The sequence below is a fragment of the Halichoerus grypus genome, chromosome 2, assembly GCF_964656455.1.
Source record: "Halichoerus grypus chromosome 2, mHalGry1.hap1.1, whole genome shotgun sequence".
Lineage (NCBI taxonomy): Eukaryota > Metazoa > Chordata > Mammalia > Carnivora > Phocidae > Halichoerus > Halichoerus grypus.
The window spans coordinates 193,827,782-193,850,564 of record NC_135713.1 but is presented as its reverse complement, the minus strand read 5'-3'; the positions used below and the strand labels follow the sequence as shown (position 1 = coordinate 193,850,564).

The window sequence follows — 22,783 nt, the reverse complement described above, 5'->3', positions numbered from 1 at the left end:
TGTTGGGTGTTAGGGACACAATGACCAAGTAAAACAGACATAAAACCCACAGGCCCAGTCATTATTCTGCCTTAATAAAGCTTACAATCCTGGAAAAGATTTTTTTTTTTTTAAGATTTTATTTATTTATTTGAGAGAGAATGAGAGAGCACATGAGAGGGGTTAGGGTCAGAGGGAGAAGCAGACTCCCTGCCGAGCAGGGAGCCCAATGTGGGACTTGATCCAGGGACTCCAGGATCATGACCCGAGCTGAAGGCAGTCGCTTAACAAACTGAGCCACACAGGCACCCCCTGGAAAAGATTTATTAAGCACTCAGTAAATATTTATTGAAAGAAGCTGTTAAATAATCATATAATAAACACAAAATTCCAACTGGGATAAGTGCTATAAAAGTATACAACAGGGCACATAATCTAATCTAGAGTCAGGGATGAATTCCTTGGGAAAGTGGTATCAGGGTTAAGATTTGAAGGAAATAAGCAGTCCAGGAGAGCAGATGATCAGATCATTCCTGGGAGAGAATACATAGGTGAACACAAGGGGAAGGGAGAAGACTGATGTGGGTGTCAAAGAAGTAAAAAATGTGAAATCAGTCTCAAAGAGGTCGAGCAACATGCACAGCCTGTAAGTGCTAGAGCTGTGATTAGAGCTGCAGCGAAGTCCAAATAACTGAAAATGTTCTTCACTCTTCCTATGATGCAGCAAAGCTTTTTTTTTTTTTTTAAGATTTTATTTCTTTATTTGACAGAGAGAGACACAGCGAGAGAGGGAACACAAGCAGGGGGAGTGGGAGAGGGAGAAGCAGGCTTCCCGCGGAGCAGGGAGCCTGATGAGGGGCTCGATCCCAGGACCCTGGGATCATGACCTGAGCCGAAGGCAGACGCTTCACCAACTGAGCCACCCAGGTGCCCCAAGCTTTTTTTTTTTTTCTCTTAATAGTTAATAAGGGTCATCATTATGAACCTCAAGTGTTATACTGAAGTATAGGAGCATTATCTCCTTCAGTTATCATTAGATTGCTCTTACAATCCTCTTCTTTTAAAGTGTATTTCTAAACAAATATGACTGTTAGAACTATAATTATAATAAGAGCCAATAAGCACATGACTGGGGCACCTGGGTGGCTCAGTCCGTCAAGCATCCAACTCTTGATGATCCAACTCATAATCCCAGGACCCTGGGATTATGACCTGAGCCGAAGGCAGACGCTTAACGACTGAGCTACCCAGGTGCCCCTGCAAAGATATTTTTAAAATGAAATCATAATAGCACTAAGAAACAAGACAGAGTCATGGATCAGAAATATTTTAAAATTTAAAATTTTAAGAAACATTCAAAAGTAGTTGGCTTCAAATTGACAGAAAAAGTGAAATAAAGAAATTCATAGCTCAAAACATCAACAGTGAAACAGGCTGGGCCTTTTCAAGGGAGTTCCTGAAAAGCTTTTATACTGAGACTTACATTTGCAAAAATCAGGAGTACATATGTGACAATTACCACACAATTTAAAACCTATAAGGTCCAGTAAAGGTCCCCTTGATCCCCCCTTGCATACTGAGGGGCATGGATACTACCACTTCTGACCCCAGGACAAAGCACAAGAACAGATGTCTTAAATAAAGCTGAAAAAAAAAAGTAAATATTTAAAAATGAAACAAAAGTGGGAGGGATGACTCCTGGTATGAATACTGTGGCTTGAGGAAAAAAGCAAAGAAAGTACAGTACCCCCACCTTCCACAACTGATACAATGGAGAAAGAAATGGAATGTACTTAAAGAGTAAAAGAGTTTACTCATCAAAACAAAGCCCTCCTTATTTTGACATTTGTAGAAGAGCTGGTCTTTCTGCCCAAAGTTTACCGGACACTCAGAGCTCACAGTCAGCCCTCCCACTACTTGGGAAGCAGCACTATGCCACTTGGACAGGAAAAGACATGCCAACAACCTCTATTAACCACCCTAATTCATTCAACTAAAGCCAAACACACATTTTCTTTTTTTAAAAAAGATTTTATTTATTTGTCAGAGAGAGAGAGAGAAAGCACAAGCAGGCAGAGTAGCAGGCAGAGGGAGAGGAAGAAGCAGGCTCCCCGCTGAGCAAGGAGCCCAATGCAGGACTCAATCCCAGGACCCTGGGATCATGACCTGAGCTGAAGGCAGACGCTTAACTGACTGAGCCACCCAGGCGTCCCCAAACACACATTTTCAAGAAACCAACAGCACAAAAGGGAAGATCCAACAATGAAAAGATAAAAGATCCAAGAGAAAACAGATAATTCAATAAAAACAACTTTAAAACTAAAAAGTTCAAAGAGGGCCAAAGGATACTACAGCTATAAAAATGATAAAACAGCAAAGAACATGAAAAATAAACTTAACAAAATAGATTATCAAAAATTTGAAAACTGAATAGATTAGCTAAATAATAAAATGAACATAGTTGAATACAGAATCAGTCATCTGGAAGACAATGTCAAGAAAATCTCTCAGAAGATAAAACAGAAAGTCAAAGCAGGAAAGAAAAGAAACATGAACAACACAGAGGTTCCAAAACAATCTATTAGACTTTCCAGAGGAAAAGAACAAAGAAAGAAATAATCAAGGAACAGTAAAATAAAAATTTCTGAGGTAAAAAGGTATGTTTTAAGAGTAAAAAAGCCTACTACAGAACAAGCAGCATTAATGGAGAAAAAAGTAGTGGAGAGACTTCAAGAACAAAAAGATACCACATGATTATCTCAACTGATACAGAAAAAGCACCCAGCACACTCTCATTTTTTTAAATTTAAATTCAATTGACACATAGTATATTATTAGTTTCAGAGGCAGAGTTCAGTGATTCATCAGTCTTATATAACACCCAGTGCTCATTACATCTCGTGCCCTCCTTAATGTCCATCACCCAGTTACCCCATTCCCCCAACCCGTTCCCCTCCAGCAACCCTCAGTTTATTTCCTATGATTAAGAGTCTCTTATGGTTTGTCTCCCTCTCTGATTTCATCTTGTTTTATTTTTCTCTCCCTTCCCCTATGCTCCTCTGTTTTGTTTCTTAAATTCCGTATGAGTGAAATCATATAATTGTTTTTCTCTTATTTTGCTCAGTATAATACCTTCTAGTTCCATCCACGTCCTTGCAAATGGCAAGATTTCTTTTTTTTTTGATGGCTGAGTAATATTCCATTGTATGTTTGTATGTGTATGTATATATACCACATCTATACACACACACACACACACACACACGCACCACATTTTCTTAATCCATTCATCTCTCAATGGACATCTGGGCTCTTTCCATAGTTTGGCTATTGTGCACATTGTTGCTATAAACACTGGGGTGCAGGAGCCCCTTCAGATCACTACATTTGTATCTTTGGGGTAAATCCCTAGTAGTGTAATTGCTGGGTCATTGGGTAGCTCTTTTTTCAACTTTTTGAGGAACCTCCATACTGTTTTCCAGAGTGGCTGTCCCAGCTTGCATTCCCACCAACAGTGCAAGATGGTTCCCCTTTCTCCACATCCTCGCCAATATCTATCATTTCCTGACTTGTTAATTTTAGCCATTCTGACTGGTGTGAGGTGGTATCTCATTGTGGTTTTGATTTGTATTTCCCTGATCCAGCACTCTTTAATGATAAAGATACTCAACAAACTCAGAATAGAAGGGAACTTTTTCAACCCCCAAAAAGGCATCTCTGAAAAAACATACAGCTAACATAACACTGTCAAAGATCATGTGCTTTCCCCCTACGATCAAGAACAAGACAAGACAGGATGTCCACTTGAACCACTTCTATTCAACATTGTATTAGAGGGCAATGAGGCAAGAAAATAAAAGTCATCCAGATTGGAAAAGAAGAAGTAAAACTATCTCTACTTGCAGAAGACATCATGCTATATACAGAAAATCCTACATTAAAATTATTAGAACTAAAACACAAGCTCAACAAGATTGCAGGATGTAAGACCAATATATAAAAATTAACTCTATTTCTCTAGCAATGGGCAATCTGAAAATATAATAAATTTAAGAAAACTTGTATTTGCAATAGCATCAAAAAGAATAAATACTTAGAAATAATTTTAACAAAAGGGTAACATCTATACACTGAGAACTGCAAACATTATTAAAAGAAAACAAAGGGACCTAAATAAATGGACAGTTATCTCATGTTCATGGGATGAAAGACTTAAGAGGGCAATACTCCCGAAATTGATCAATAGATTCAGCATAACTGCTATAAATCCCAGGTGGTTTGTTTGTAGAAACTGAAAAGCTGATCCTAAAATTCTTACGGAAATGCAAGAGATCCCACAGCCAAAACAATCCTGAAAAAGAACAAAGTTGAAGGAATTACATTGCCTGATTTCAAAACTTAATTACTACAAAGCTACGAGATATTGACATAATAAGCATAGGCTTACAGATCGATAGAGGAGAACTGAGAGTCCAGAAATAAACCCCTTACATTTATGGTCAACTGATTTCTGACAAGGGTGCCAAGACAATTCAATGGAGAAAGAAGAGTCTTTTCACACCAATGGTGCTGGGACAACTGGATATCCACATGCAAAAGAATAAAGTTGGACCCCACTCCTGATACCATACATAAAAAAGTAATACAAAATGGATCACAGACCTAAATATAAGGGCTAAAAGGACATTGAGAAGAGAGTACAGGAGGAGAGTTTCATGACCTTATGTTAGGTAAAGCCTTCTTAGCTACAACACTAAAAGCGTAAGTAACAAAAGAAAAAATAGATAAACTGGACTTCTTCAAAATTAAAATCAAACCCTTACAACTCAACAATGAAAGACAACCCAATTTAAAAATGGGCAAAGGATTTATATAGACATTTTTCCAAAGAAGATATACACATGGCCATAAGCAAATGAAAAAAATGCTCAATATCGTTAGTATTCAGGAAATGCAAATCAAAACCACAATGAGATGTCACTTCACACCGACTAGGATGGCTAGAATCGAAACAACAGACAACAACAAGCATTGACAAGGACGTGACACACTGCTGCTGGGTGTGTAAAATGGTACACCCGCTCTGAAAAACAGTTTGGCAGTTCCTCAGAAATAGTTACCATATGACCCAACAACCCCACTCTTCAGTATATACCTAAAAGAATGACAATATATGCCTATACAAAAACTTGGACATGAATGTTCACAGCAGTATTATTCATAATAGCCAAAAAGTGGAAACAACACAAACGTTCATCAACTGATGAAAGGGTAAAAAAGGCTGTGACCCACTGAACACCAGGAGGACTGATTATACCTTTGGATACACACCCATGAAAACCCACGAGGCCGGAATAATAATCAAAGAAGAGGAAGTTATTTGTCACCATTTCATACAGCTACTACTCCTTTCTTTAAAAATTAAAATTTTATTTAGGGGCGCCTGGGTGGCTCAGTTGGTTAAGCGACTGCCTTCGGCTCAGGTCATGATCCTGGAGTCCCAGGATAGTGTCCCCCATCGGGCTCCCTGCTCAGCGGGGAGTCTGCTTCTCCCTCTGACCCTCCCCCCTCTCATGCTCTCTCTCTCTCAAATAAATAAAATCTAAAAAAAAAAAAAACCTAAAATTTTATTCAAAAAATTAAAATTGGTAATTAAAAGGTAAGAACTAAGCATTTAACCTGCCTTTCTAGAGGAACTCTATGTCAGTGTAGCCAAATAGGGCCAGATGATGAGAGGAAAGTTCTATTTTACATAAGAACAGACACCAATAAAAGGTAAATGTGATAACGTTAATTCAACAATCTAGGAAAATGTTAATATTTCTTAGAAAATGCCTGTTAAGTTATTCAGAGATAGCAGGGTCAGGATTTCTGAAATGTACTTTAAAATACTCAATACAAAAGTACATTTTTAAAAATCAAAGCTTTTAAGAACATATATAATGTTAAAAGATGTAGCTTTCAAGGAAATAATAAACCTGACATTAAAAAAAAAAAAAAGAAGAAGATCCAAAAGCCCCTGACAACTAGAATTGTCTCAATGGATCAAATTTAATCAACAACGAGGATGGTTTTTTTTGTGAATCCAGTAAGATCACTTGGTTTTGCTTTGCCTAATAATGAAACCACCATAGTATTATAAATGTTCCTTACGTGTTTTCAAGTTTTAGAATAATTTATAAAACAGAAAATTAGCTAAAATAAAATATACAGTTAAAAGGAAAAAACCCAATATCACACACATATAGTGTGACAATAACTAAAAAACTGAAAGATGAGAAAGCAGCTGGGTGATAGTTTGAATATGTTAAACTCATCTCCTATAATGGGGAGCAGAGAGATCTTGTTTAAAGTTAATTAAATAAGAGTTACATTATTTGAAGTTAAAATGGTAAATCAGTAGAAAATCTAAAACTGTGGACAGTGGTTACATCTCTGACAGGTGCAAAGGAAAAGACTTTCCCTTTCACTCTTCTCCATCACTTTAATTTTTTGTGGGCCATATCTATGTACTATTTTACAATTTAGAAAATTAACTTTTAATTTAAAAAAATCAAACTTCCTGTATGTTAAGTATACTTCAATAAAAAAAGAAAAAGAAATCAAATTTCCTATGTTAAAACATACAAAACTGGGGCACGTGGGTGGCTCAGTTGGTTAAGCGACCAACTCTTGATTTCAGCTCAGGTCATGAGATCAAGCCCTGCACTGGGCTCACGCTGGGCATGGAGCCTGCTCAAGATTCTCCCTCTGCCCCTCCTCGCCCTCATAAAAAACCACATATAATTATGTTAGCAATGTAATTTTAAACATTTAAAGAATCAAACTCAATATTCTGCCACCTGCTATTTTTATCTATCAACACACATGGAGACATCTTTCATTGTTAGCATATACAGTTGACCCTGGAATAACAGGGCTTTGAACTGCACAGGTCCACTTACATGTGGATTTTTTTGATAAGTACAGTAATGCAAATGTATTTTCTCCTATGATTTTTTTTTTTAAGATTTTATTTATTTGAAAGAGAGAGAGCATGAGCAGGGGGAGGGGCAGAGCAAGAGGGACAGGGACAAGCAGATTCCCAGCTGAGCGCAGAGACGGAAGCTGAGCTCAATCCGAAGACCATGCAATCATGACTTGAGCTGAAGTCAGACGCTTCACTGACTGAGCCACCCAGGCACCCCTCTCCTATGATTTTTTTTGAAGATTTTATTTTTATTTATTTGAGAGAGAGAGAGAGCACAAGTGGGGGGTAGGGGCAGAGGGAGAGGGAGAAGCAGACACCCCGATGAGCAGGGATCCTGATAGTGGGCTCGATCCCAGGACCCTGGGATCATGACCTGAGCCAAAGGCAGACACTTAACCGACTGAGCCACCCAAAGTGACCTCTCCTATGATTTTCTCAGTAACATTTTTTCTCTAGCTTACTTTTAGAATACCATATATAATATAATTAACATACAAAATATGTGTTGACCAGCTGTTTATGTTATCAGTAAGGCTTCTGGTCAACAGTAGGCTATTAGTAAAGTTTTGGGAGTTAAGTTTTAGGAAGTCAAAAATTATACTGCATGATTTTTGACTGCATGGGGGGTATTGGTGCCCTAACCCCGTGTCGTTCAAGGGTCAGCTATATATACCTAGGGGGCGCCTGGGTGGCTCAGTTGGTTAAGGATCTGCCTTTGGCTTAGGTCATGATCTCTGGGTTCTGGGATTGAGCCCTGTATCAGGCTTCCTGCTCGGTGGGGAGTCTGCTTCTCCCTCACTCTCTTATTCTACGTGCCCTGCCCCACTCATGGGAACGCACTCTCTCTTAAATAAATAAAACCTTAAAAAAAAAAAACTATATATACCTATCTCACTTCTTCTGTCAACTGTGTAGCATTCCACTAGACATACGTGAAGGATGTCTTATCAATTCATGCAACATAGAATTGCCCCGGGTTTCTGTTAGAGAAGATCTGTTGGAGATACAAAAGTGAACAAAGCAAAGTCCTTGACCTGATGAGTTTACATGGGGGTGGGGGGGTAGGGAGGAGTCAGACAAAGAAGTAAATTATAGCAGGTCAGCTGGAGATAAGACTAAGGAGAAACAGTAGGACACAGGAGCTAGACACTGTGTGGGGTGGGCAGGGAGGAGTTGCTCTTTTCTACAGTATAGTTAGGGTATGCCTCTCTAACAGGGTAAACTGAAGCAGAGACTAGAGAACTGAGGGAACAGGGCATGGTTACTTACTATGTGGGAGAAGAATGTTAAGGCATAGGCAACACCAAGTGCAAAGGCCCTGAGGTGAGAACATGCCAGGTAGCATTTGAGGAGGCAAGGTAGCCAGTGTAGATGGAATCCAGTAGGGAAGGGAGAGGGCAGTAAAAGATGGCACAATGGGGAGAAACAGGCCATGCAAGGCTTTATGTGCCATTTTCAGCACCTTTGAGCAGGCATGACTGCATCACTCTGATCTGTTGAGAACAAATTAAAAGGAAACAAAAGTTGGAGAAAAGAATCCAGCTGAGAGGCTAGTACCGTAACTTCAGTGGGAGAACATGGTTTAGTTCAAGTAGTAGTGAAGGGGTTAGAAGCGGTAGGATTCTGGACATATTCTCAACAGGAAGATTTGCTGATGGATTTGTAATTGAGATATAAAATAAATAGAAGAGACAAGAATGACTCCATGGTTTTTAAACAATTAGAAGGAGAGTTGACAGTTACTGAGATGTGGTAGACTATGGAAGAAATGGGTTTAGAGCAAGGGGACAAAATGAAGAATTCAGTTTTGGACATATTAGATCTGATATGCTTATTAGACATAAAGAGGGGTGCCTGGGTGGCTCAGTTGGTTAAGAGTCTGCCTTTGGCTCAGGTCATGATCCCAGGGTCCTGGGATCAAGCCCCACATTGGGCTCTCTGTTCAGCGGGGAGCCTGCTTCTCCCTCTCCCTCTGCTGATCTCCCTGCTCGTGTGCCCGCTCTCTCTGTCAAATAAATAAATGAAATCTTAAAAAAAAAAAAAAAAAAAGACATAAAGAGAAGACTAGTGCCAACTGACTATATAGGTTTGGAATTCAGGGCAGGGCTCTGGGCTGGAGATACAAACTTGGAAATGCTCTGCACATGGGTGATAATTAGAGCAAAGAAACTAAATGAGATTACATAGAGAATAAAGGTAGACAAAAGTCTGAAGACGGAGCTCAGGGGCACTCCACTGTTTAGTGGTCTGGGAAATGAGGAAGAACCAAAAGAATGGAAGCCAAGAGAAGAGCATGTGCTTGGAGAAGGGAGTCATCAACTGTGGCTTATGAATCATGCTAGACAGTAAGTTCTGAGAATGATCACTGGGGTTAGCAGTGTGGAGGTCACAGATACCCTCGTTCCAAGTTCCTTTGAAACACCAGTGAAGGGAAAATGCTTCCGATTTCTGCAATTATAAACAATACAATAAACATCTTTGTATAGTTTTATGGGAATACAGTTTCTGGACTCCAGGATATGTAAATTTAACACTCAGCTACATTACCAACTTGTCCAAGTGACTGTACCAACTCAGGGTCAGTATGAAACTTGCATGTGTGTCTAAACTATAACCTACACTGAGAATTATCAAATGAAACAATCCTTGACACTTTTGATAGGTCAAAAGTGTTACCTTGTTATATTTTGCATTTCTCCATGGCTAAAGTTAAGCATTTTTCATGTTATTCATCATTTGTCCTATATCCCCCCTGTAAAACTGTCTGCTCAAAGCCTTTGCCTATTTTTTGGGAAACTGCTTATCTTTATTGATTCAAAGCATTTCTTATACATTAATGTTAACTCTTTTGCTTTCTTCTTTCTCTATATTACTAAGCTTATATCCTGGCTGGAACTACAGAGAAGCAAAGAGATTCAGAACTGTACCAAACCATTTAGGCCTTTGCTTTTCATACTATCTCCCTGTTCCTTCTACGGACATGTTCATTTTCTTACTATTCTCTGCCATCTCTCTTCTACATGAGAACAATCTGGCTATAGCATCTGCAACTCCTCTGACAGCCTGAGTGTACTAGCTGATAGGACTGAGCAGGTGGTTATCCATGTGCACCCATCCCAAGCCTGCATGCCCATACCTTTTATGGAAGGCTCGCTCACATTAGGGGACGGAGTTTTGCTGATCAAAATCCTGCGTACTTCTTTTTCTTAAACATTTTATTTATTTATTTGAGAGAGCAAGAGAGAGTGAGAGAAAGGAAGAGAGAGAACACAAGCGGTGGGGAAAGGCAGAGGCTGAGGGAGAAGCAGACTCCTCGCTGAGCAGGGAGGCCAATGTGGGGCTCAATCCCAGGACCCCGAGATCATGACCTGAGCCAAAGGCAGACACTTAACTGACTGAGCCACCCAGGCGCCCCTCCTGTGTACTTAATTATATGCCTGTCACATAGTGGGCATTCAGTAAGTATTTGTGCAATGAATAAAGGGAACTCCCCTCAGGGGAAATGGAGGTAGCTTTTAAGGCAATAAAAGAACGTAAGGACAAATAAACCTCTGATTATCCAAGTTTTGCCTGAGAAAGTTAGATCTAAGATGATTTAATAGTCAGTGAATAGTAAACACACAATGTAATTTATATATACACACAGACAGACACATTCTCTAGAACAATACCACAGAGAAGCACGACATTCTCATACAAACTATGGCATACTGCTGAGGCCCACCCACAGGATTATACTGGTCAATTCTCCCATTTTATGTTGTGTTTCTTTTGCCACCCACAGATAAATTTTACTGCCTTCACGCAAGAAGTCTCTCCATTCTTTTGATAATTAAAAAATTCTGTAAGTTTAAAACTTGTAATATTTCTTTCTTGAGGAAAAGCAGTAACTGTAGGAAAGTATTCCAAATGGTACACAATGGCTCCCTATCTAATTATTTCATAATTTTTATTTCCTTTCCTTAAGGCACTCACTGTTCTCATGGCCTTTTTGAATACACAACTGCATGTGGATTAATGACTCAGAGTCCACAAAGCAAATAAGAGGAAATTTAGGTTGTAAGTGGAGAAAATGAACCAGCAGAAGAGAAAGAGTTTGGATCAGTGGTGATGTCAGCTCTGAATGGAAGAATGGGCAAGGGCACATAATGGAAGCTCTGAATGGAAGAACAGGGCAATGGGGCTTTCTTTTGGCTTACACCATCCATAGTTGGGCACAGAAACCAAAAAAAAACAAGAAACAAAAAACTTTTGAGTCAAACTGCATTATAATTTGGCAAATACAGATGGGGTCAAATTTTCATAATACTCAAATTCTTGGTTCTTCAAGGAGAGAGAAAGAAGCAAGATGAAAGCAGCCAACGGGTAACCAAATATTCCTGGAAAAAGTAACTGTGAAGAGGTGAGAAAAAGCAAGCATACAGGTCACCCAAATACCATAGAGGGGAAATGACTGGCAAACATGCTACAGAATGCCTGCCTACGTGCTAAAATTTTACTGACCTGAATACTGCTTCAAATAAGTGATGCCTGGAGTTTGGAGATTTTTTTTTTAATTAGACACATACTTCGGCTGTAATGGAATTTGTTCTGTACTTCCTTTACTTCTCTGTCAACCTAAAACCATATTTTCTTTCCCTTGATGTGCTCAGACTTTTTTTTTTCTAAAGGTTTATCTGCTTCTTTAAAAAGAAAAAAAAAAAAGATTTTATTTATTTATCTGAGAGAGCGAGCGAGCACCTGTAGGGAGGAGAAAGAGGGGCAAGCAGGCTGAGCCCTGAGTGCGAAGCCCAACATGGGGCTCGATCCCACGACCCTGAGATCATGACCTGAGCCGAAACCGGAGTCAGACGCCCAACCGACTGAGCCACCCAGGCGCCCCTGATGTGCTCAGACTGAAGGAAAGCAGTCTCTCTCAGCCCCCTCGTACCAAGGGAGACGGAGTAAAACCACACTACCTTTAGAAGTCACATAGTTAGAAACGTCATCATCTCTTCACCAAAATAATTACTCAAACTTCATCAAGGAGCTCCAGGGCAACAAGGATCTGCAAGCAACTCAGCCTCGGTACTCACTGAAACGAACGTGAAGCAGAGGCCGGCGCCCCTCTGTGCCAACTGCTCGGTGTCAAGCCGCGGTTTTGCTAGCATCACCGACATGAGCGTGGGCAGCGCGGACTGCTCCTCTGGCACCTCCTTTGCAGCTCCATCCAAGCCGTACAGGGGCTGTTCTACTCGCCGCTGGAAAACACACACAGTACGTGAGAAGGAAAACCTGAAACTTGCCAAAACGTCTAACAGATTAAAACACGGTTATTGAAAATAAGGGTATTTCTGAAAAACACCTTTTCTGAAAACAAATGTGGAAAGCATAACAACAGCATCATGGATTATAACCTATCTATAAATCTGAGTTAATATCTTACTCGAGTTCTGTAAAATTGTATCTTCATTGTTCTACATTTGCATAACTGCATTTGCAGTTTACTTTGTAGAGTTCAACAAATCAACTTCAAAATAGCCTCAAACCTACAAAAGAAATGTTATTTCTTCCCTGTAGGTAAATGAAGATTAAGACATTTGTCCCCAAATTTACAGGCAGAATTTACTTCACTCTCAATTCTATCCTCACCATACTATACTTAGATGCAAAAATTGAAAATAAATACAACCAAAACAAGTTCCAAAGAACACTAAAAAAATAATATAACACAATTATGTATGGTTTATTTCAGACATGTGAAAATAGTTCATTATTAGCAAATCTACTGATTAATTCAGTACATTAATGGTGGGGGAAGGGGAATCAAGATTCTTCCCTTTAGATGTCAAAAAGGATTTGCGCATTGTTGGGCAACTCTTAAAAAACAAAAACAAAAAACACTGGAAATTATCCATCTTTAATACAACAGAGTATTTTTTCAGAAATCAACATAAATCAATGGTGCCATACCAGAGACACTTTCATCAGAGTTAGGAAAACTAGACAGGGGATAACATATTAATATCACAATCATCTCAACATTATTACAGAAGTTTTAGCCAATATGATAAGGGTGGGAAAATGAGGTATAAACACTGGAAAATATTAAAAAGATTAAAAAGTGTCATTTTTGGATGATATAACTATTCACAAAGGAAACTAAGCAAATCAACTGAAAAACAACAAATAAGAGTTCGGTAAGATGGCTGAATATAAAGTAAACATACAAAAATCAATAGCTACCCTATATACAAATAATTTATTATTATCAGAATATGTAATGGAAGAAAAAGCAGATTCAAAATTTTTAAAAATCTATAAAATAGAAATAAGTTTAGAACTTAAGAAATATGGGGGTTACCTATAAAGAAAAACCACAGCTTCACTGACAGATGTAAAACATGACCTACATAATGATACTATGCTCCTGCATTCAAATTTTATAAATGTCAAATTTTTCTAAAAGCCAATGCTTAAGGCTTTTTGTTCACTTTTTTTATTTCTGCAGGAGAGAGTGTTATGGTGGTGTAGCGATCACAGAGGTTCTCTTGCTTTCTTTTAGGGGGTTGTTTTTGTGGAATTTCACACAGTAATTGAGGTTCACTTGGAAAAATAGTCATGATTAGCAATATAAGTTTTGATAAAGAATAGCAGGGAAACCTGACTAGTTATTAAAACATACTACAAAACAACATAACTATATCGGTATAATACTGGTACATGAGCAGACCCATCAATCAGTGGCACAGAATAAAAAACTCAGAAGCAGACCCCTATAATACGGATATATAATTTCCGATTAAAGTGTATTTCAGATTAGTGGGAACTTATTAAAAAGATGGTAGGATATTTGTGTAGGTATTAGAAAAAAGGGAAAAGTAGACTGCTTCCTTATACATAAAAATTACAAGAAAATATAAACAAATACTTTTATGACTTTCTAGTGGTGAAGGACTTTTTAGGCATGACATTAAAAATATAAACCATATAGGACCATCTTAGAATAACACAAAACCACTAAGACATAAACGAAAAACACTGATAAATTTGACTCCAAATTTTTTTACCCAAATGGCAAAAGTCAACATAAAGTTAAAAGATAAAACTCAAACAGGCAAAAATTTTTTTTTTACCATATAAATGACAATGAGTTAACAATCTTAAAAAATAATGTGTTCCTACTCATCAGGAAGAAAAAAACAAATACTCCAATAAATAAATGGCAAAGAGCCTAAATAAGCATTAAAAGAGAAATCCAAAAGGCCATTAAACTTAAGATGTTTAATATCACTAATGAAGAAATGCAGGTAAAATAAGGTATTCTTCTCACTGACAAAGACTACAAAGCTAAGCTTTACTATTAGAGGAGGGTACGCAGAAACTGGGACCCACAAACTGCTGATAATCCGCTAGCAATTAAATGATGACATTTTAAAGTAAGCATATTCTTTGACTCGGGAATTATAGTTCGGAAATTTATCCAAAGGAAAAGAAATGCCTAAGTACAGATATATATACAAGGACATTCATTACAGCACTATTTATAGGACACAAAAGTGTTTACATGATATTGGTTAAATAAATAAACAACAGAAATGAGAAAATCCATTATATGAGAACATACATGTGTATGTTTATGCCCAGTAAACTCTTTAATAATAGTTCTTCTGGAGGAGACTTTCTATTTTACCACTTCTGAGTTGGACTTTCATAGTCAACATGTATCCCTTCATCAGGAAAACTTCTTAACATTTTCCTTTTAGAAAATAAAAGTAAAATAAACTAACCAAAATAATCCTGACAAAGGAATTTAGTTTTTTAATCTGTAAGCAGAATCCACCTCCTTGAGACCAACACTCCTACCCCAACCAAATGCAATTATTTAAATTCAGGCTCCAGAGCATTCATGATACCCAGTCACAACGATATTTGCACTACTTGGGAGATTGTATCTCTGAAGCCGCGATACTAAAATTAATCATTCTGTTATGTACTCAATAAGTATTTGCCAAGGGCCGGCCGAAAGATTTTTGAGTATTTCTGGAAATACAGCAGGCTAGGATAAGATAATCATAAAAATAGGGCAAAATAGGAAAAAAAAGATACTAAAAGCACTGAAGAGTTGATAATAGGGGATAGTAGGGATCTGCCAGGGCAAAACTAAGGGAAATAGGAACACAAGACACATAAATGAAGTACCAAAGTCACATCTGCCCAAAGGGTACCTGCAGATCTTGAATCTCTATTTCCAGGGCACATGGTGCCAAGCAGATAATCACTAGCCAAACAAAGTCCACTGGGGGCAGGGGTTCAACAGGAAACCCTTCACACATCAAGCTTCCAGGGCTTCCCAAAGGTTACACTCTCAGGGAAAATGAAAACCAGAAGAAAAATTTCCTCCACCCTCAGGGAACTACAAGGAAGTTGCCTTGGCAATGCAGGAGGCAGGAGCTCCCCTGAGAAATGTTAACACAATCCAGATCAATACTGAATGGGTGGATGAAACAAACAAACAAAATAAAAGCCACAAATTCAGTAGCTGAAAGTAGTACTGGATGGGTGAAATCTCTAGGCACTTGGAAGAAGCAAATAAAAATTTTCCCTGGAGGAATACATCTTTGTCTTAGATCTCAAAGAAATTTCACAAACAATATTTCAGGAACAATGAACAGCACACAGTCAAAAAATAATACGAAGCATAAAAGAAATAAAGCCTGGAGCAACAGCTAGGAAAAACAAACAGATTCATAAAAGAGACAACAAACAGATTCACAAAAACTTCAAATGCCAGAATTATCAAATACACATTATAAAACAAGGTCTACCAGGTTACAAAAAAATAATAAGAGAAGACAAGCTTGAAAATATCAGCAGGGAACATAAAATAACAAAAATTAAGAATTCAGTGGAGTTAACAGCAAATTAGATACAACAAAACAGAGAATCTGGAACTGGAAGGCAAGAAACTATCCAGAATGGAGCAAATGGCGACAAAAAGAAAATAGAAAAAAAATGTTAAAAAGCAAGATGATTAAGGTGAGACGGTCTAACATACAATTAATTGGAATTTCATAGGAAGAAGAAAAAGAGAACAGGGCAGAAATAATATCTGAAGAGACAATGGCTAAATAATTATCCAGAACTGGTACAAGACCCAACAAAGAAGCCCAACAAATCACAAGCAAGAGAAATAAAAGGACGCATCATAGTGAAACTACAGAACACCACGGATAAAGATTTTTAAAGCAGCCAGGAGAAAAAAAGAACAGATACTTTCATAGAAATAAGAAGTAAATGAAAGGGGCGCCTGGGTGGCTCGGTTGGTTGGGCGGCTGCCTTCGGCTCAGGTCATGATCCCAGGGTCCTGGGATGGAGCCCCGCGTTGGGCTCCCTGCTCGGCGGGGAGCCTGCTTCTCCCCCTCCCTCTGCCTGCCTCTCTGCCTACTTGTTCTCTCTCTCTCTCTGTCAAATAAATAAATAAAATCTTTAAAAAAAAAAAAAAGAAGTAAATGAAAACTGTTTTCTCGATAGTAACAATGGGAGCCAGAAGATGGTAATAATACATTCAATCGTTAAGAGAAATAAAAATGCCAAACTAATATACACAGCAAAAAATATCTTTCAAGGATAAAAGCAAAATAAAGTTATTTAAACAAACAAAAACCTAGAGAGTTAACTCCCCAGCAGATACATATAAAAGAATACTAAAGGAGTACTTCAAGCAGAGGGAAAGTGACCCTAGGTGGAAGGTCTAAGATACAAAAAGGAAAGAAGTACAAAGAAAGAGGTAAATGAACACTGACAGCATAAAATAATGTTGTATGAGGCTAAAAACAAAAAATACAAACATATACCACCACCACCAAGTTAGCTGCAAGTAAATGGAGTTAATGTCCTGACATCATTCTTTCTTTGAGAGGAGGATAAAGATACTATTAACATCAAACCTAGGCAGACTGAAGATACATGTGGTAATTTCTAAGAGAAACACAGGATAGGACCTAGCTACTAGCGGAGGATGAGAATATGAAATGATTCCCACCACCCCCCAAAAAACCTGACCCAAATAAAAGCAAGAAATGAAAGAAAAAGGAACAGAGAACATGCAGGGTTAAGTAGAAAACACATTAAAAGATGGTATATTTAAACCCAATATAGTAAATAAAATAAATGCTAAAGTTAAAAAAATAATTTTGACTGAAAAAAACAAAAAATTCAACTATTTTTTTTCAGGTATATTGAAACATAATGAAATAATAATGAAAAGTTCATAGTATAAAAATGGAAATACCTATACCATACAATGATTTGGATATACTGAATATCAGATATAATGCATTTAGAGCAAAAAGTATCACAAGAAATGAAGAGAGTCACTTAATAAAGCACAAAGCAAAAATATAAATACAGGAAGAAACAAACAACTCCCACAACCATGAGAGATATGAATATACCTCTCTTGGTAATTGCTAGAACAAACAGCCCAAAATCAGAATATAGAAAATTTAAACACTGTGATTAAACGCCACAATTAACAAAATTGACTTAATGACAAAATGAAACTATTTTGTTTAGGGATGCATACATGGTCAAATGGTAAGAAATAACAAATTATAATCACAAAAATTAGAACAGTGGTTGGTTGTTTCCAGGGTAGAGGGAGAGAGTTATAATCAGAAGAGCACACAGGTTTCCAGGGTACTGGAAATATTTTACTTCTTGACCTAAGTAATGATTACATGGAGTTAACTTTATAATGATTTCCTGGAAACGTTTTTTTGTGAAGGGCCAGACAAATATTTCAGGCTTTTTAGGCCACATATCATGTCTGCGATATATTCTTCTTTGTCTCTACAACTCTTGAAAAATCTAAAAGTCATTTTTAGCTTGCCAGCTGTGGGCTGTAGTTTACCAAACTCCTGCATTAAAAGGCTCATGTCTAGGTCCTTTTGTGTTTTCAACAAAAAATACAAAAGAACCACTTAGGGGAAAAAAAGATAAAGTAATTCTTTATCCATCAATTTTTCCTTTCAATAGTTCTGAACGTCTACCATTTGTGCCAAGCACTCTTTTGGGTGTCAGAGATTGAAAATTGAACAAGATATTATCTCGTCATGTCAAGTCGAAGAAATAGAAAAAAAAAAAAAGTATACCTTTATATAATAAATACTGAGAGATGGAAACAGCAATAAACAACAAAGCAAAGTCCCTGCTCTCAAGGGATTAACAGTCTAGTGGAAGAAGATGGGCAACAGATTAACCATATAGTTAAAGATTAAAATATATTGTTATTAAATAAAAATATTAAAATTGTACCACACACCAACGACAGTGAATGATCTACAACAACATACAATATGGATGCATCTCATAGAAGAAATGTTGAATGAGAGCAGCCAGAGGTAAGATTACATATTGTATGATTCCTTTCATACAAAGTACAAAAACAGAAAAAAAACATCTATGCTATTAGAAGTCAGGATAGTGCCTGTCCTCAATGGCAGGGAGGGGGCTAATAACTGGCAGGGAGCATAAGGGGGTTTGGGGAGGGGGAGCTGGTAACATTTCCTTTTTGTGTTGGAATATTTTAAACACTTTAACTGGTTTTAAAGTTAAGAAAAATAGGGGCGCCTGGCTGGCTCAGTCAGTGGAGCATGGAACTCTTGATCTCTGGGGTCGTAAATTTGAGCCCCACGTTGGGTGTAGAGATTACTTAAAAAATTTTTTTTAATTATATAAATAAACATATATTAAGAAAAATAAAGACACAAGCCTTCTTGACAGTTACCAAAAAAACCTCAATCTAACCAAACAGTTCTGCACATCAAATATTTCTAACATGTTTAAATATGACAAGGATGACAAAATAGCCAAATTTTCAAGTTGAATACATTTTCCTAAGTGCTTTAATAATTGTAGTCATCCTAATGAATGCATGACTTTATGAGACAGAAGAGGGGAAGAAGTGCATGCTCAATACTTTAACGCAGAAGACTCACTTAGGGAAAGAGCACTATTACCCAACTCTGCTGAGGCAGCAGAGTCCAACAATGTTCCTAAAAAGAAACTGATCTCAGGGAGACCCCTTTTCTCCAAGATCCCAAAGCAATACCTGAGGCATCAGTGGCCAGAACATACTCTTGAGTACAAAGATCTTGTATGGTATCAACAAATTATCCCAAGACACAAAATCCCGTATGCGCTAGCTAGCTCAGGGAGGCGCAACCTTGGCACCAGTGACATCTGGAGCAGGTAACTGTATTGTGAGGCCTGTTGTATACCTTTTAAGATGTTTACCAGCATCTCTGGCCTCTGCCTACTAGATGCCCACAGCTCCCTCCTTCGATCCTCTAGTTGTGATCAAAAATTACTCCAACATTGCCCCACGTCCCCTGAGAGGCAAAACTACCCCCAGTTGAGAACCACTAACCTGGCTAAAATGTTTTTTAGGACTCAACTCTCACTTAATGGAAGGAAAATGGGGTGGGAGGGGGAGGGGGCTGGCTGGCTCATTTGGTAGGGCCTGCGACTCTTGATCTCAGGGTTGGGACTTCAAGCCCCACGTTGGGTGTAGAGATTATTTAAAAATAAAAAATCTTAAAAAAAAAAAAAAGGAAACAAACCTATCTCATATTTGTGTTAACATTAGCTTCTCTACCACATCACTGAGAAAGCCTTGAAAAATCAATCAAATGCCAGGAGCTGACCAAATTTTTTTAAAAACAGAATTATAGGACTATATAAGCTTGGCAAGGATAAAAACCTAGTATTTGAACTGGCAATTATTTCCTTGACAGGACCCTAAGCTGTAGGCTTAGAGATAACTTATTATACTGAGAAACAGGGTTAGCTCTTGTAAAACATAAATTTATAGATACAGACTTGAATCTAAGTGGTTCACAGGTAATACTATGAATGTTTCTCCTTAATGCCTCATTCCCCTTGGGTGATTAGGAAGAGAAACTGCTTGAGTGTTCCTGGGCTTCTCGTCTCCTACAACAGGTGTCAAATTTCTCCAGGTGAATGCTTACCGGTAAGGGATTGGATAAGGAATGTTGCGGTGAGGATCGTGCAACTGGTGGAACACTTCTGCCAGGGCTGGTTCCTGGCCCGCTTCCCCCAGCAAACTGGCCAACAGGGAGAAATGGATATGAATAATTCAAAACAGTACTATGCTTCAGATAAGGAGAGTAAAAGATTAACACACAAACAGGTCTTAATTATATGGCCCCTTTAATAAGTCAATACATCTTATGCTAAAGAGAAAATGCCATGTAAGTCAAATTTTGCTATCTTTTCAATGAGATTTTAAGAAGGAGCTCCAGCAGAAATGTACCAAGATAAAAAGAAAACATGGCTAGAAAGCTGAAGGTACACATGGTTTTGAAAGGACATCAGAGAAGAATGTTTTCCCTTCTTGTCTCAAAATACCCGAAAGCAGGAATACAGTGGTATAGTGGATGTTAGTGTCTTCTTTAGGAACCACTAACGATGGGTCAGTGAGCTCGCTACGTGTCCCACTGCACTAAAGGGAAGAGGACAAAAGAAGAGTCCAAGTCACTCCATTTCAATCTTTGTAAGACCCGAAACCTAGTCTAGCCGAGAGAAAAAATCACCTCATTTGTGAATTTTTATATCATCACAGACAAGACACATCATAAACAAATTTAAATTTAGGAAGTCAGCAGCAGTTTCCTCTTAATAGAGAGATGGGGCAACATCAGATTGATGAAGATGGGGAGGAAGGGAAGGAGAGCACAGTAAAGACAAAATATTGCTTTCTAAAGCCTTAAATGAACGCAAGGATTTAGTTTTGTAAAAATCACTATAGATTTTTTTTTTCCAAAAATTTAACTTACCTCAAAGTAATCACTAATTTTATGTCCCCTAGGAGTGCCTTTCCCTGAAAATGAAACCAAAGTAAGTATAGTTTTTCCAATAACATATGTAAACCATCATTCACTAAAATGTACTATGTATTCAGTAACTGCATACGTTATCATAGATTCAAGTGTTGGCTTCACTTTTAACAAGTAAGCCAAATTACCTGTATCGTAAGAACAGAGACAGTTTCCTCATCTAATAAAAGACTTAATAAGCAGTGAAAAGAAGACTTTTTCTGAGATTGCCTTCTTTTAAGATTTGCTAATCTTTCTTTTATAATACACTAACAAAACCTATGCTACAACTGTGAATCAAAATAACACTAATTTATAGTCCATGCCCTCAATTAAGAGAACACAGAATTCAAAACAAACTCATCAGAACTAGAGGGTTTACTCTGTATCACAAAAAACTCTGTGACTATGTCACTTTGGGAGAATTTTTTCTCAAAAATAAAAATAATTTGTAGATTAAAAAAACAAGAAAAATGCAAAAAAAAAGACTACGACTTCCATTCCTCAGAGGGGTGGATGAAGCAAACCACTTATTCCCTCAATTATATATGGATATTTGGCATCAGAACCATCATATTTACAGATTTATCCCACTGGGTGCCAATGTTCAACTAAATAATTGCCACAGAAGAAGAAGAGGTAGAGACAGCCATGTAAATAAAACCATTTCTGGTTACCTATTATTAACAAATCAGTGAGCTAATGCAAGATATAGTTAAAATGCCAATGTAACCTCTTTTCTGTATAATGCATGCTTAGTCTGAAGAAAAACCTGTGGTGAGAAGATCGTTAACTTACAACAGGGAAAACGAGAGTCCCCAGAGAACTGACACTTTTGTCAGGTGTATATCAAATGGCAAGTCTATAATAAACAGCCTGGTATTCCCTTAAGGTACACAAATCTCCTTTGTTAGGAATCCCTGTATCTGAACTAATTATTTACTGTGAGTCGGAAAATTCTAAGTACATAAGAATTTAATATTTTTATTGGTGTGAAATTATTACTACCTTGGCTAGTTTCATATGGTTCAGCTTTTCTTTTCCGGTTTCGCTGGTCATTCTGTTTTTTCTCAGGAGTCTGTTAAATACCATATACATCACAATTAGCATTTTGTTAAATTTTTCACATTATGAAAATTAGAGAGTATGTACAAAATATTGAACTTAAAAGGCAATATAAGGCACAGACAAATCCTAAATCAGTGTGTCCTGGAGTTACGCAGTGCCGTCTTTCAACCCAGACTGGAAGTGTGGGAATATGTAAAGTCTCACAGTGGATGTGGCCTCTTACCTCTACTTCTTTATCACTCAAGGACCCCACGCTGCACAAGCTCTGGTTGGAAGACTCACTATTGAGTGGCCCCTGGAAAGGAAAAAAAAAAAAAGGGAATGAAAAGAAACTAATTTAAGATGACAGCAAAACTGAGGAAGGGCCTGCTGGTTATGATGTGTAAGTCAGGTCAAAGAAATCAAGAATTAACTGTAACACCTGCAAGTCAACTTGAAAAGAACTCAATCAACTATACTATGGTGCCCTCACGTTAAAATTCTCTAGGCTCAGTGGGTAGAGCATGCGACTCTTGATCTTAGGGCTGTAGGTTCAAGCCCCATGGTGGGTGTAGAGATTACTTAAGAATAAAATCCTAAATGGGCGCCTGGGTGGCTCAGTTGGTTAAGCATCTGCCTTCAGCTCAGGTCATGATCTTGGGATCCTGGGATCGAGCCCTGAGTTGGGCTCCCTGCTCAGCAGTGAGTCTGCTTCTCCCTCTCCCTCTCCCTCTGTCCCTCCTCCTGCTCATGTGCTCTCTGTCTCTCTCTGCCAAAAAAAATAAATAAATCTTAAAAAAAAAAAAAGAAGTGTAAAAAATAAAATCTTAAAAAAGAAAATTCTCTAGTTACTACTATTTTCCTTTCCTTCACCAACTCTGTAGTCATGTGCAAATTTTCCCTTCTA

General features: G+C 37.8%; 1 protein-coding gene across 8 annotated transcripts in view; it reads right to left on the bottom strand.

Annotated features, from left to right (window-relative positions):
• Positions 1-22,783, bottom strand: part of TLK2 (tousled like kinase 2) — a 117,520-nt gene that overhangs the window by 46,017 nt on the left and 48,720 nt on the right. For 6 of the 8 annotated variants that reach the window (XM_078065887.1, XM_078065888.1, XM_078065885.1 and 3 more), the window contains exons 3-7: positions 22,121-22,192; positions 21,838-21,907; positions 20,791-20,834; positions 19,963-20,058; positions 12,025-12,189 (exon numbers count right to left, since the gene is read on the bottom strand). In XM_078065887.1, the coding sequence (XP_077922013.1) occupies positions 12,025-12,189; positions 19,963-20,058; positions 20,791-20,834; positions 21,838-21,907; positions 22,121-22,192 (447 nt within the window). The remainder of the gene's footprint in view (positions 1-12,024; positions 12,190-19,962; positions 20,059-20,790; positions 20,835-21,837; positions 21,908-22,120; positions 22,193-22,783) is intronic. The other 2 variants (XM_078065882.1, XM_078065884.1) reach the window with 1 other exon arrangement.